This window comes from Cetorhinus maximus, unplaced genomic scaffold (genome assembly GCF_964194155.1).
Source record: "Cetorhinus maximus unplaced genomic scaffold, sCetMax3.hap1.1 HAP1_SCAFFOLD_2433, whole genome shotgun sequence".
Lineage (NCBI taxonomy): Eukaryota > Metazoa > Chordata > Chondrichthyes > Lamniformes > Cetorhinidae > Cetorhinus > Cetorhinus maximus.
The window spans coordinates 2,501-18,798 of record NW_027598371.1 but is presented as its reverse complement, the minus strand read 5'-3'; the positions used below and the strand labels follow the sequence as shown (position 1 = coordinate 18,798).

Sequence of the window (16,298 nt, the reverse complement as noted above, 5' to 3'; positions counted from 1 at the left end):
TACAATCCTCCCTATCTCTGTAACCTCCTCCAGCCCCTACAACTCACCCTATCTCTGTAACCTCCTCCAGCTCCTACAATCCTCCCTATCTCTGTAACCTCCTCCAGCCCCTGCAACTCACCCTATCTCTGTAACCTCCTCCAGCCCCTACAACCCTCCCTATCTCTGTAACCTCCTCCAGCCCCTACAACCCTCCCTATCTCTGTCACCTCCTCCAGACCCCTACAACCCTCCCTATCTCTGTAACCTCCTCCAGCCCCTACAACCCTATCTCTGTCACTTCCTCCAGACTCCTACAACCCTCCCTATCTCTGTAACCTCCTCCAGCCCCTACAACTGTCCCTATCTCTGTAACCTCCTCCAGCCCCTATAACCCTATCTCTGTAACCTCCTCCAGCCCCTATAACCCTATCTCTGTAACCTCCTCCAGCCCCTACAACCCTCCCTATCTCTGTAACCTCCTCCAGCCCCTACAATTCTCCCTATCTCTGTAACCTCCTCCAGCGCCTACAACCTTCCCTATCTCTGTAACCCCCTCCAGCCCCTACAACCCTCCCTATCTCCGTAACCTCCTCCAGCGCCTACAACCCTCCCTATCTCTGTAACCTCCTCCAGCCCCAACAATCCTCCCTATCTCTGTCACCTCCTCCAGTCCCTACAACCCGGCCTATGTCTGTAACCTCCTCCAGCCCGTGCAACTCACCCTATCTCTGTAACCTCCTCCAGCCTCTGCAACCCTCCGTATTTCTGTCACCTCCTCCAGACCCCTATGACCCTCCCTATCTCTTTAACCTCCTCCAGCCCCAACAAACCTCCCTATCTCTGTAACCTCCTCCAGCCCCAACAAACCTCCCTATCTCTGTCACCTCCTCCAGTCCCTACAACCCGGCCTATGTCTGTAACCTCCTCCAGCCCCTACAACCCTCCCTATCTCTGTAACCTCCTCCAGCCCCTACAACCCTCCCTATCTCTGTCACCTCCTCCAGACCCCTACAACCCTCCCTATCTCTGTAACCTCCTCCAGCCCCTACAACCCTCCCTATCTCTGTAACCTCCTCCAGCCCCTACAACCCTCCCTATCTCTGTAACCTCCTCCAGCCCCTACAACCCTCCCTATCTCTGTCACCTCCTCCAGACTCTTCAGGATCTTGGCACTGCTCAAATCCTGACCTCTTCCACATTTCACAATCTTAATCACTCCTCCACGAGTGGCCTTCTCGCCTCTTGTCTGGTCCCTAAGGTCTGGAATTCTTTCCCTACACCCCCTCCCTCCCTCTCTCTTCACTCCCCCTGCCACCCCCCCCCCACCCCCCCTTTAAGACACAACCTAGAGCCTTCCTCTTTGACCGAGCCGCGCTGATATCTCCTCCTCGTGAGGTGTCACGTTTTGTCCGGATACATTCCCGTGAAGCGCGTTGGATTCTTATTGAAAAAGCACGTTACAAGCTGCCACATAAACGCTTCCAGCTGTGGCTGAGATCGCGTTGGCTTTCCCCATCACCATCACCCCACCTTCAAAGCCCCACTCACCTGCACGGTGGTCAACCCTGGCTTCAGGCCGACCAGCGTTCTCCCCTCCTGCACCCCGGCCACGCTGGGGTCCGCGACCCTCACCCAGGGACCCGCCATCTCGGTGACGTCGACGTGCCAGCCCGCGCCCGCCGCGCACACTGCGCCCTCGCCGGAGGCCCCCGCCACAAACTGGGTGAGGACCCGCAGGGCGGCGCGCTGGTACTGCAGGGGGCAACCTCGGCCCTTCCTCTCACCCGCCTCGTCCTCGTCCTCCTCCCCCTCAGCCGGGCTGTTTCAAAGGAAAAAAAAAAAGGAGGGAGCGAAGGTCAAGTCATCTTCGGACTCACTGGAGACGGCACTGAGGATATTTCCCAATTTAGCACTGGGGGATGAGGGGTTTACAGTCCAGGTCGGAACGGACCAGAGAGGCTATGGTCGCTCTCCTCAGCGCACGGGGAAGGGTCGAGGGGAGATTTGGTACGGGCGGTCAAAATCACGCAGGGTCTCGATGGAGTGAGTGAAGAGGAACGGTTTGCAGCGGTGGAAGGATCAATAACCAGATCACACGGACGTACGGCCAAAGTACCACATGAGGATTGAGGAAAATGGGGTCTTCATGCAACGAGTGAAAAGCATCTAGGGACATAGGCCATCCTGCAGCGGTTCAAGAAGGCAGCTCACCATCACCTTTCTCAAGGGGCACTTAGGGATGGGCAATAAATGCTGGGCCCAGCCAGCGACAGGCCACATCCCCGTGAATGAATATCAAAAAAAAACCTAGTCTGGCCTTCTGTGACTCCAACCCGATAGGATTGTGGTTGACTCTTGACCACCCTCTCCCGCCTGCTTTGATCAGCACGATTTTATCATCTAAAAAGGAATGTACCAGAGATGAGAGAACCTGGAAAGATTATAGTCAGGCTCAACTGCAAAGTGTTCTTTTCCCTTGACTGATTCATGGGTTGTGGGCATCGCTGGCAAGGCCAGCATACGTTGCCCTTCCCTAACTGCCCCTCGAACCGAGCGCCTTGCTGGGCCATTTCTGAGGGGCGGTTGAGAGCCAACCGCGTTGCTGTGGGCCTGGAGTCACGTGGTAGGCCCAGACCAGGTAAGGACGGCAGATTTCCTTCCCTTAAAAGGGGGCACGAGCGAACCAGATGGGTTTTTGACAACAATCGAAACATGTTCACCGTGACTGAGGCCAGCTTTTAATTCCAGGTTTATTAATTGAACTTAAATTCCACCCGCTTTGAACCTGTGCCCACAGGAGTAGCCTGGGCCTCTGGGTGACCAGTCCAGGGACCTAATTCCTTTCGAAACCCTGGAACGGGAACCATCTGTCCCTGGGGTTTTGCCGCTCTTTCATGTTGTTACTTCATTCCTACCGTTAATTTTTTTGGCGCACGTTAGTTTGACTGAGTCCCTGTCCCCGAGCCAATATTAGTCTTCTTGGGATGTTTGACCTCTCATGTCAACGCTGATGCAAACTAATTAATCAGCATGCCCACCATTTCCTTATTTTCACTGACAACATCACAGTTCTCATTTTTCCCAACAGACCCACATTGCTCCTGACCACCCTCTTCCCCCACCCCCCCACTAATGTCATCGTAAAAATATTTTGTGCTGATTTTAACATCCTTTGCAGATTCCCTTTTCGTAGCTCTTACTGTCTAGCATTGTGTCCCTTTTGGCATTCTCTGTGTATTCCCCATTTGCCAGAACCTGTGCTTATTTTTTGTGTTCTCCCAGTGCTATGTTGTTCCTTACCTCCTTAAGTTGCCGTGGCTGTCATTTTTTTTTTTTGGCAAATAGCGCTCTTGGCCCTTAGGGATACAAACTGTCTTTGAACACGTCCCCTCTGGCCCTTCAAGTTACCCATTGACAAGACTGGCCCAATTTCCTGTGCGCAGCCCATTTGAAATCATCCTTTACCTACAGTCTAGAATCTTATCGGCTATAGGGACCTAGCGCTGCAGAAAATGATCCCGGGCACACTCTAGAAATCCGTTACCTTTCCGACATGTGCTAAGTTTGCTTGTCCTCGTCTGGACGGAGGCGAATAGCCCTCAGTGAAACCGCCCTGCCTTTGCCGCATGCAAGGGAGTAAAAGGAGACACCCAGAGGAGACGTTTCTACTCCCAGGCGAGACTAGGACGTGGGTGTCAAAAAGTACAACCCGGATGCTAAGAAATCCACTGGGGGAACTTGGGAGAAGCTTCCTTATCCAGAGAGTGGCGAGAATGTGGAACCCGCTCCCACAGGGAGTAGCGTCGATGTATTTAAGGGGAAGCTGGATAAACAGAACAGAAGAGGACGTTGATGGAGAGGGGGGGGTTGGCGGGAGGAGAGGTGGGGTGGAGCATAAACGCTGTTGGGCCAAACACGCCCTTTTCTGTCCAATGAGTACAATGCGAGAAAGGAAGATGGTGAAAGTGAAAAGGAAGGAAAGAGAAAGGAGGAGAGCGAGAGAGGAAGAAAAGTCGTTTATCTCACCGCCGTCGGTGGGATATCCACAAAGGATATTAAAATCAACACAAAATATTTTAACGATGACACTGGGGGTGGGGAGGGTGGTCAGGAGCAATGTGGGTCCGTTGGCAAATGGGCTACCATATTTTCCACCTTACAACAGTGGCTACGTTTCAAGAGTATTTGACCAGTTGTACGTCACTCCGAGACGTCCTGAGGTCACAATAAAGAGCGCGCGCCCAAATGCGAGTTTGTTCCTGCTTTATCATACTTCGACTCAATATCGTTAACGTTGAAGGAACGAGACCAAGGTCAGTTTTGGAAACAGGGTTCGTTGGGTGGGAGGGGGTGGGGGGGGGGGTGCCCCTCGGACGACAGGAGCTGGGAACCCGACGGGAAAAGAGGTGATATCGTGCTGAGGGTGTGTGTGTCTTTTTTGTCCCCACTCGAGTGATGGGAGCGTCGCTGGTAAGGCCAGCGATTGCCGCCCATCCCTAATTGCCTAAGGCGTGATGAGCGGCCTTCTTGAATACGACCGAGTGGCTCCCTGAATCATTTTCAGAGGGCAGTTTAAGAGTCAGTGGGGGTTTGGAGTCACGCGCAGGTCAGTCCGGGTGCGGATAACAAATCTCCTTCCCCAGTGGATATTAGTGAACCCGATGGGTTTCTAACAACAACGCGGTCACCGTTATTGAGAGGTGGTTCCAAATTTATTTAAGTTATGGTATTTAATTTCACCAGTTGCCGTGGGGAGATCTGAACTCACGTCTCGGCATCATTGGTCCAGGGTTCTGGGTTACTGCTTCGGTAACACATCCAGGGTGCTATCGTACCCACCACTGGGATGGGCGTCTACATGGGTGGTTTTTTTCTCCCCATCGTAAACGTTGACGCAGAAATTTACGAAGAGGAAGTTCTTCGCGGCCAATCGGGCGGCAGCAGGAGGCCAGGTTAACGTGGACGAGGTGCCGCAGGTACCGATTATCCTTACCTCTTCTCCGATGGCACGGGCACCCGCCAACCTTTGACCTGGCTGAGCTGGGAGTCAGAGAGCTGGACCTGCAGTGGCAGCTTGGGCACACAGGCGGTGAGGTGAAGCTTGGCGCTCAGCCACTCGTATGAGAGGTCCACCCAGATCCCCCGTCGCCCGCCGGTCTCTTTCCCGTCCATGTAGACGTAGTCGCATCCCTCGGACACCTAGCCAACAACAACAACAACAGCGTGCATTTACATAGCGCCCTGAAACATCCGAAGGGGCTTCACGTCAGCAGCTATCAAAACTTGACACCGAGCCACACACAGAGAGGTATTGGGACCGGTGGTCAAAAAACTTTTGTCAGAGAGGTCGGCTTTAAGGAACACTCTTTTTAAAGGAGGCGTTAGGGGCGGAGGTGTTTAGGGAGCGAATTCCAGAGCTTAGGGCCCAAGGCAGCTGAAGACACGGCCGCTCGACAACGGAGGGATCAAAGTCAGGGATGCTCAAGAGACCAGCATTAGAGGAGCACTAGAGGTCTTTGGAGGGTCGTAGGGGCTGGAGGAGGTTACAGAGATAGGGAGGGTCGTAGGGGCTGGAGGAGGTTACAGAGATAGGGAGGGTTGTAGGGGCTGGAGGAGGTTACAGAGATAGGGAGGGTTGTAGGGGCTGGAGGAGGTTACAGAGATACAGGGCGGTGCCGTGAAGGGATTTGTAAGCAAGGATGAGGAATTTTAAAATTGTGGTGTTGCCCGGTGGTAGGTCCATAAACACAAGGGTAGTGCATGGATAGTGCCGGGTAAGAGATGCGAGCAGTGGGCACATTGACTTGCCATAGCGGTGGCTGAACATCACCGGCAGGGCTTACCTTAACGATATTGCTGTCCTCGGACCTACATTTCACAAAGTCCGTCACATCTGTCACTGATCCGCTCCCATCCACCGTCACTGCTTTAATGGGCACCATCACCAAACGCCCAGTCAGGATGGCCGTGTTGAGGACCTCCTGCTCCTGTCGGGAGGACAAAGCGTCAGAAAGGCTAAGGGGCAAAAGTTCAGGGTGTGAATGTTGACAGAGGGACACTTAGGCCTGAGGGAGGTTAAGTTGCATCCATGAGGAGAGGAGAGGTCAAGGTGCAAAATCAGTGTCGGAATCAACGTGCATCGAGCTTTCTTTGGAGTGCGCGGGTGATTTAAATTGTTCCGTGTGACGGCGCCCGTAGCCATTTAAAGGGGTTGACCCGTCCGCGGCATTGGCAAGCAAGGGTTTGGTCAGAATGGTTGAGGTACAGGCAGGGTGAGCTGGCACAGCCACTAGCGATAGGCTGATTAAAGTCAGGGATGTGCGAGAGGCCGGAATTGGAAGATACGGAGGAGGTGTCAGAGGGTTGCCATGGCTGTAGGAGGTGGTGAGACAAAGAACAAAGAAAAGTACAGCAGAGGAACAGACCCTTCGGCCCTCCAAGCCTGCGCCGATCATATTGCCCGTCAACTAAAACATTTTGCACTTCCGGGGTCCGTATCCCTCTATTCCCATCCTATTCATGTATTTGTCAAGCTGCCTCTTAAACACCACTATCGTAGCTGCTTCCACCACCTACTCTGGCAGCGAATTCCAGACACTCACTACCCTCCGCGTAAAAAAACTTGCCCCGCACATCTCCTCTATAGTTTTCTCCTCTCACCTTAAATCTATGTCCCCCTAGTAATTGACTCTTCCACCCTGGGAAAAAGCTTCTGACTCTCTTCTCTGTACATCCCACTCATAATTTTGTAAACTTCTATCAAGTCGCCCCTCAATCTCCGTCGCTCTAGTGAGAACAATCCGAGTTTCTCCAACCTCTCCTCATAGCTAATAACCTCCAGACCAGGCAGCATCCTGGTAAACCTCCTCTGCATCCTCTCCAATGCCTCCATATCCTTCTGGTAATGTGGCGACCAGAATTGCATGCAATATTCCAAGTGTGGCCTAACCAAGGTTCTATACAGCTGCTGCAGCATCTGGGTCTCTCCCTCCAAGCACCTGTACATCAGTCAAGGCAAGACATGGAAATGCTCTCTCAATTCCAGGAAGTGCCTTTCAATGGGCCACTCACTCTCGATTTCACCCCCACCTTCCACCATCATCTAGGGGAATAATAACTATTCCATCTGCTACGTGATCTTCCTGTCCTTTGGATCCATGACCATGGTTATAATCATACTTGAAGCTTGGAAAGCTCAGAACTCTTTTATCTTTTAACTTGCTGTGCTGCCTTGCCACTACAGGAAGGACAGGTTTGAATTGGATCGGTTACACGTCACATCAGTCTCGACCGCAGTTGTGAAACGTGGCCCCCTGGAACACTTACACATGACTATTGTTTCCTGTTTTTTTTTTAAACAGGTAATACGACAATGTATGACACACCAACACGCGTTTTGACTTGAGCGATTTCCGTTAACGCGGAGAAGTTGGGATTGTTCACCTCAAGGGCAGAATTGAGGGTTTTTGATGAGAGTAAATAAGGAGAAACCGTTTCCAGTTCTGGAATGGCCAAGGACCAAAGGAGACCGATTGAAGGCCATTGACGAAAGGGGGAAGGAACGTGAGGCTTTTTTTTTTCCAAAAAAACGCAGCAAGTTGCTGTGATCTGGAACTGCGCGGCAATTCAACAGTAACTTTCAAAAGGCAGTTGGATAGATACTTGGCAAGGAAGGGTGTTCACGGTTACAAGGACAGAGCAGGGGTGGGGCGGAGGAGAGATTAATTGCACAGCGCTTTCAAAAAGCATGGGGTAGGGTGGGGCTGAATGGCCTCATTTGGTGTGGTGTGCGCTTGTGACCTTTTGACCTGCGACTGCACAGTTTGGCATTGCCCAGCCGAGGATCAATCCCAGGCCTCCCCCTGGCTTCTGATTGCCCTGCTGGAGGCTCAGGGTGCAGGCACCGCGTCCTTGGTGTCTCCCAGGCAGGCCCTGGGATATTCAGCTGGGCGGCGACGCCACAGGTCACTTGCTCCGATGGGGGCAGCTTCACTGGTGAGCTGCGTTTAACCGGAACCAAATACTTGCCAACTTCCTGCACCAGAACGCGGTGCGGGCATCCATTCCCCAACGCCACACCTCCCCACCCCCTCAAAACCCCATTCCTGCCCCACTCCCGAAACTTGGTTAGAGGCTGAGTGCCTCTGAGGGATAGACGACGTTCTGGAGAAAGAAGAGAGAGAGAGAGTGAAGGACAGAGGAGCGAGAGAGAATGGCGATGGGAAGAGGGGGGGGAGAAAAGGAGTGAAGGGGAAAGCGGGGAAAGGGAGAGGATGAAAGAAGGGGAGAGTAAGAGGTGACAGAAAGGAAGAGTGCAAAAAGGAGTGGGGCAGAAAGAGTATTGGGGGGGGGGGGGGAAGAGAGTGAGGGAGGGAGACAAATTAAGGAAGGGGAGGGAAATGGAGGACGGGAGGGGGGAGAGAGGGAAGGAGGTGAAATTAAGGTGTCGTCAAAACAGGATGGGTGAGAGGGGAGTGGAGCGTGTAAGGGGGAGTAAGAGAAGGGAGGAAAAGCAAGAGGGAAGGAGGGAGAGAAAGAGGAAGGGTGGAGAGAGAGTGGATAGGGAGAGAGTTGCACTGACTGACAGAGCTGCCAAGAAGCCTCCTCTGTGTGAATTCCCTAGTTGATTGGCTTCGAGCGTAGACCAAAGTGGCTGCATTTGCCACTTGCCCCATAACTTTACCCCAGTTGGCCGGTGCCCAGCTGGGAAGCCCCCGGATTCAGGTCTCTCTCTCTCTCTCTCTCTCTCCGCAGTCCCGTGTTCTCCCAGCTGAGGACGCAGACACCTGCCAGAAACCCCCCTCCCCCCAGGGAAAGGGACCGACCGAGCGCACGCAGAAGCGCCTCCCATTCCCAGACTGCTCCCCTCGGTTACCATGACGAGGGGGACCAGGCCGCGGATGTCCCGCTGGGCGACCATCAGCTCGGTGAGGACCCTGTCGCGGTCCAGGGGGTCCCTCCTGTCCCCGTACTCCACCTGCCAGGTGATGCGCCGCGTGACTGCCTCACCAACAAATCCCTCCATCTCCACCTCCAGCCGGGCAACCTCCAGGGAATCCGCTCCAGGGCTGCTACTGCAAGGCAGAAAGTGAGAATGAAGGGCAGGAAGAGGAGAGGCTAGACCGAGAGGCATGAATGGGGAGAGGGATGAGGCAGAGATACAACAAGAGCTAATATTTATAATACTTATATGAATATTTAAGGTCATTAAACATCCCAAAGCGGTCCACAGGAGCATTATAAACAAATGAAGACACTGAGCCACATGAAGAGACTTAAGGCCAGAAGACCGAAAGCTCGGTCAAAGAGGTAGGTTTTAAGGCGTGACTTAAAGGAGGAAAGTGAGGGGGGTGGGGAGGATGTGGGGAAGATTTTCCCAAGCTCAGGCACCTAATGAGTACGCCAATGGCTGTCGCTTATTTTGTCTAGCTGAAACAGGCGCAATGTGTATATATGTCCTATCTGGCTGCATAGAACAGGCCCCTGGGGGTGGGAAGAGGGAGGGAGATCGATCGGGGAGGTGGGGGGGTGGGATTCCCGGGAAGGTAGGGAACGCGCACCGTTCACCCGGACATCCCCGGAAAGAAAAGGGTTCTGGCTGGTAGGTGATGGTGGGGAGGTGGAGGGTGATTCTGAGGAGGGGGAGGGTCCACAGCGATGGGGAAAAAAGGACATGGGTGACTGGGGGAGGGGAACAGAAGGAAGGGGGGAGCTGAAGACCAACTTCACTGCAACCATCTTGCAAAAAAATCGAAAGTGGCCAGAGCCTCGTGTTGGGCAGGAATGGGCGCTGTATGGGAGTGCGATCAGTGGGTGGGCGGAGATGCAGCTCAGCTCAGATGGACAACTGACAGCGAACCCCAGCATTGAAAATGCTCAGGACGTTGCGATGAGTGTGATGCGGGAAGGACCCGTGTGCTTAGGACAGGTGCTCGCACGAGGCTCTGAAAGGCCCTGCCTCACACACACACACTTATCCCTCCAGAATCACTCGTTGGCTGGCCTTGAACAGCTTGAACTGCTAGTGGGTGGGGTCGGGGATGCAGTGGGAGGACTCGTGAAACCTGTCAATGAAGCTGAAAGACACCATTACACGTTATTCAGTGAAAGTGAATAGATTTCCAGATTGTAATGTGACAAAATGTGCCACCCGTGCAACCAACCGTGATCAGAAATTCTTAACTCTTCCATGTTGACCACTTCTTCTAGGTGCTGCCCTGACATCCGCAGCAGGGGTGGAGTCAGCCTGTGCAATGGTTGGCCCTGTTGCCCCTGATGTCTCCGGCGTGGGCCCTCTGGAGAGCCGAGGCCTTGTGGACGCCAGCCTGCTTTGGCTGTCCTCCTGTGGGCCGGCTGCTCACGAGGGGATGAGGTTGAGGGGGGTCACAGGAAAAGGGAACTCAGAGGAAGTGGACAGCCTCTGATATTCCTGAGTGGATGGCCCAGGGGTGTCCGGCTGCTCCTCCTCCTCCTCCCTTCGGGTGCCCGAGGGCCCCAGCCTGACTCCTTGAGGGGAAGGAGCACCTGGAGGGACACTGAGATGCCTCGATTCCCTCTTGCGTTGCCACTGCAGGAACTCACCCACGGCTCCATCCTGCGATGGAGGGGTGTGCCATCACGCTGACTGGTGAGGACATGGACCGTTCCTACAGTGACGGTGAAGTCAGCGGCCAACACCCACATGAAGATTCTGCTCCACATCAGCCCTCTCTCAAAGCAACTGACTGTACCGCCATGCACTAATCATCTCTACTTTGGTTCACAGGGAGCTCTGCCAAGCAACCGACACCCTCAGCTCCACCCAGGTCCTCACCTCCAGTCAAGAGGACACCTCCTCCATTGAAGACCTAGAAATAAGCGGCCTGGAAGACCTATCACTGCGCTTACCCACACCCTCCACCAACGCAGACACACACTTCCGAGGGACCTGGATCTAGAGCAGGCTCGGGATCACAATCCGGTGGTTACCGCAGCAGGGGGAGGCAGGTTCAGCTGAGGCCCCCAGCACTCTGAGGACTGCTGAGGAAGAGGCATCTGTGAGGTCCGAGTCAGATGGCGAGCCTCTGGATTTGGCCTTCCAACTCATCGTGGAGGGTCAGCAGAAGGCGAGGGGACATCACACAGAGCAGTTGGAAGCCCTCAGCAGAGTGGCACGCGAGATGGAGGAGTGGTTCCACCTGCTCTCTGATGAAGCTGTGCCCACGTGTACACATATGGAGGTCTCCAAGGGAAAGATGGCGGACGCCATGGAGACCCTGGTCCAGCAGAACGCGGAGATGCAGCTGCAGGAGCACAGACTTCTCAAATCTACTTTGAATTAGGAGCTGTTCAACGTTACAAAGGTTCCCAAAGGCAAACTGAGCATACCGGAGGCTCTTACAATCCTCAACAACCACAAACTTCAGCCCAAAATATGGACAACTGACAAAACAGCTGAAGATTACAGTCTACAACTTAAAGACGTAAAAGGACTGCTGGAATTTTTCAAACCATTTGAAATAAAAATTCTGCCTCCATAACAAAATAATAAAGAACGTATAAGTGCAAGTTAGTAAATACGCACACCTTCAGACTATTCATACTTTAATTCTTTCTATTAAATGAGCTTGATATCTTTACTGTATTTAAGGTTTGCAATGTGTTCAGGTCATTTGAACAGTATGGATATTGAGTGAGGGGCCTAATGTGGGCCACTCCACCCCCCAAGTCTGGGACCTCTCCCTGCTGTTGTAAGCCAGCTTCTCCTGTATGGAAACAGATGGGCGAGAGTGTGAGCAGGATGCCTGGTACTGTGTGGAATGTTTGTGTGGTTGAGCGGAGCCATGGAGGGGGTGAGGACGTGAACTCCAGAAGACACGAGCCTGATGGAGATGTGAGGGTGTGTGTGTGAGAGTCAGTGATGTTGTCCTTTGAGGTGAGAGATCCCTGTGGACGTGTGATGGGCTTGTGAGTGAGAGAGTTTTAGAGCGATGAGGTGGTTACCTTACCCTGGCGGCACTGGATGAGACCGTTTATCCTCTTTCTGCACTGGATGGCCGACCTCTTGTGGGCAGCGTTGGCACTGACCACCTCCCAAGCTGGATTGATGATGTTGCTGCCCCTCCTCCAGGCAGAGCGGGTGGGCGTAGAGGACATCACGGAGAGCCTCCACGGTATCCAGAAGCCATTCCAGGGACCTGTCACCGAATCAGGGGACTGCAGTCTTCTTGCCTTTCGGGGCCATGTTTTTGCAGCAGTCCTGGACCGGAAGCACTGGGAAATGTGCCCGCGGCTGCACTTTAAGTATGGAGCCCAGCGTGAAGAAGCGGTGAGGTCACGGTGTGGCGGGCGAATCGGAGGCTGCCCACCAGCGAAACGGCGCGTTTCCCAGGAACATGCGATCAGTGAGGTGGGATTGGGATGATGTAGCGCAAAAACCCGCCATTGCGGCCGGTGGGTAAAACATCCTTTTTCCCCGCCCGCTACTGCACTTAGTACAAATCTGCGATGATCCCACCGACCATGTCCAACTTTAGATGTGATTCCGCGATTGGACAACATTTGCTAAATAATCCTCAGCGCGCTATGAATTACACTGACAACCCATTTAAGATTGTCAGTCGGACTCGCAGTCTGGCGCGTTTACATGTACTGGAAGCTACGTATATTAATGCGCAGGGCCCCATTCTTTGCAGACAGAAAGAACACATACGCACATTGCACCTCTTTCAGCTAAACAAAAGAAGTGACAGCCAATCGCTGACTCATTCCTCAGGACGATGCCTTGACCAATCAGGGTCAAGCTGCTTGGTTTAAATTTCAAGCAATGCTTGGCAGTTAACCGTCAGTCACCATCAATTGGTGCATTCTCCATGGCCAACGCCTCTGCCAATCAGAGTCCATTTGCCAACCAATCCGTACTCTCTTCTCATACGGTATAAATTGTTGTTGTCCCCTTATGTTAGTATTCTTCGAAGTGTCCTGATGAGTGCAAGATGAGAAGCTTCGACATGTCTCTTTTTGTAGCAACACTCAAGCTCTGCACTACCAAACAAATACTTGTAGTTTTTCTTCTCAGAGGGCTTAAAATCCCTGTCTTCTCTCTCTGACACGCTCTGAACTCCCGTCTTTTCTGTGTCTGTGTCACTGGATCACTGTTGCCTGGCAACAGTAAAACTTTTCTGTTTTTTTTTTCTTTCTTTCAGGATCACTGAACTTTCAACTCCTTTTAACCCATCTCTTTAATTTCGGGAGTTATAAAAACCTCATTAAAATGTAAATATACAAACAAACCCAAAAGGCCTGAAACATTTTGTTCACAAGTCTATCCAGACTCCCAGGCACCAAGGTTCATCAACAAAACCTAAGCGAAACTGAAACCATTCTTACCTTTCTTAACACACAAATATGTATTTAAATTCTACTTAAAATTATACATTGTTCATAACAAGTGTTCCATTATTTCTCCAGAGTGTCTAGCACATGACTACTGATGTAATGGATACATCATGCTCTTTATCACTCATTAGCATATCAATTCTATAAGACCATAAGACATAGGAGCAGAAATTAGGCCATTTGGCCCATCAAGTCTGCTCCATCATTCAATCATGGCTGATAAGTTTCTCAACCCCATTCTCCCGCCTTCTCCCCATAACCTTTGATCCCCTTACCAATCAAGAACCTATCTATCTCGGTCTTAAATACACTCAATGACCTGGCCTCCACAGCCTTCTGTGGCAATGAATTCCATAGATTCACCACTCTCTGGCTAAAGAAGTTTCTCCTCATCTCTGTTCTAAAAGGTCTTCCCTTTACTCTGAGTCTGTGCCCTCGGGTCCTAGTCTCCCCTACTAATGGAAACATCTTCCCCACGTCCACTCTATCCAGGCCTTTCAGTATTCTGTAAGTTTCAATCAGATCACCCCCTCATCCTTCTAAACTCCATCGAGTATAGACCCAGAGTCCTCAAACATTCCTCATATGTTAAGCCTTTCATTCCTGGGATCGTTCTCGTGAACCTCCTCTGGACCCTCTCCAGGGCCAGCACATCTTTCCTGAGATACGGGGCCCAAAATTGCTCACAATATTCTAAATGTGGTCTGACCAGAGCCTTATAAAGCCTCAGCAGCACATCCCTGCTTTTATATTCTAGTCCTCTTGAAATAAATGCCAACATTTTGCATTTGCCTTCCTAACTACTGACTCAACCTGCAAGTTAGCTTTAAGAGAATCCTGGACTAAGACTCCCAAGTCCCTTTTCACTCCAGATTTCTGAATTCTCTCCCCATTTAGAAAATAGTCTATGCCTCTATTCTTCCTACCAAAGTGCATGACCTCGCACTTCCCCACGTTGTATTCCATCTGCCACTTCTTTGCCCATTCTCCTAACCTGTCCAAATCCTTCTGCAGCCTCCCCGCCTCCTCAATACTACCTGTCCCTCCACCTATCTTTGTATCGTCTGCAAACTTAGCCAGGGTGCCCTATTAACCCATCACACTACACCTCCGCCACCCTCCCATGCATTCTATCAACTTCTTAACAACAACATGAAACTATGTTTTAACTATTTACATTGCATTTCTCTAATCCCTTTAACTGATACAGATTCTACCCAACTTCTACTCTTCCCGAGCCCAAGTCGCCATTATGAGGGATTCAGTCTCCCACAGTGTTGTCTGCTCTTTGGGAGGATGTCTTGGGAGACTTGTGGGTGTTCCTCTTTCCCTTGGAGAGCATCATCATGCGTGAAACGGGATTTTCCAGTATTGCTGGGAATCAGAGGACTGCTGAACTGTGTAAGGACTGTGGATCCTTTTCAGAGAAAGATTGATCCAAGAGAGAAGACAGAAGGGCATCGACTCTTGAACCAGAAGGGAAGAAATCATGACTCTTGTCAGGAATCTTCTGTTCCCTCAGGGCGAAAAGCCTGAGAAGATGGAGGATCTTCAACTCCCACGAAGACTCTCACAGCTGCACCGAAGACGGAAAGGGCACCGAAGATCTGAGATTCCATCGCGTCCGGAAGATGAGAAGGGAAACGGCAAAATTCCTGGAGGTATTCCGGGAAGCGAAGAAATGATGAGCTCCCGATGACATTCCGGAAAGAAAGCTCACCTTCCGTAGGCAGTGGTAAGATTGCCACAGCTCTTCTCCGTGTGAGGCCACTCCACCCTGGGCAACGGGAAGAATTTTTGACGACAGGAAGGTGAAACAACATCGGTTTCTACAATGGGACGAATCTCTAAAGACGATATGAAGACGAATCTCCTGGAGACGAATTTCCCACCCACAGGGCCCTGAAACTGTGAAGGTTTTGGCTTGGCTTCAATGTTGAAGGACAGGTCGAGTGGGAAGACATTTTTCAGCTAGAGCTGAAGCGTGGGCATCAGTTTACTTTCACCAATGGAAATAGGTGCTACCAACTCCCTGGTAGTCTAATCCTTGATGGACGCAGGCACGTTGTTCTCCGGAGAGAACTCTTCGTGGTTAACCAGCGAAACACCAGGCATTGCATTGGTAGGTTCAATGGGATCGGAATGCTGCTCAGTCACAGTAAACACAACTGGCTGCTAAAAAAAATAAAAAAGACAACAGAGACTTCCTAAGGTGGCAGCTGTCAACCTCTCGGACCTCACCCTCCGACAGATCACTCGAGCGCTGCAGTGGCCTCTTCCTCACTACCGTCTTCAGCAACAGAGCCAACCCAGGTCCAAAAGGCCTTCCCGAGGACGGCCAATGTCCGCAGCAGTGCCTCCTGTATCCGCCAACTCTGACCTAGCTTCATAAAGAAAGGGAGAGATCCATAACCTCACCAGCTGCCTTGGTGGGGTCTAGTAGTCTCTCTCTCTGTGACAGAAAGGAAATCGCTGCTGACTACATAAAGCTTTTCAGCTGCTGGAGGCTGAAAATCCACTGGTTCGACATCAATCTTTGAAGCTTGTTCCATGAAAGGCATCGAGTTGTCCAAATGCAGGTCATCATCCTGTTGACCCAGAATTCACAGCAGTACGCCAACATCTCCGCTCAGTAAGGAATGCGGTGTTGATCGTAAACAACATTGAGAGAATCAACCATCGGTCGCCCCTTGAAACGAAGAGGAGAAATTAGCCTGCCTTTTATCGGAATGTTTGCAGTTTGATATCTGATGGATGAAGGGGTATTGGCTGAAGCTAGTAGGTTAACATGAGCTCCAGTGTCCCTTGCACTGTAACTGACCAATAATCTTGCTCAAGACCATTTACTTCCTCTAGAAGCTCTAACTCCATCTCTTGTCTTGATTTCCAATTTCTCAGATGCAGTGCGCCCCGGAAATGATTCCCTCATCTTCTTCCTC

General features: G+C 51.7%; 1 protein-coding gene across 1 annotated transcript in view; it reads right to left on the bottom strand.

Moving 5' to 3' along the window:
- LOC144677340 (transmembrane protein 132C-like) overlaps nt 1-16,298 on the bottom strand; it is a 30,115-nt gene that overhangs the window by 12,238 nt on the left and 1,579 nt on the right. The window contains exons 3-6 of the mRNA XM_078537476.1: nt 8,858-9,056; nt 5,826-5,969; nt 4,976-5,181; nt 1,531-1,801 (exon numbers count right to left, since the gene is read on the bottom strand). Coding sequence (XP_078393602.1) covers nt 1,531-1,801; nt 4,976-5,181; nt 5,826-5,969; nt 8,858-9,056 — 820 coding nt within the window. The remainder of the gene's footprint in view (nt 1-1,530; nt 1,802-4,975; nt 5,182-5,825; nt 5,970-8,857; nt 9,057-16,298) is intronic.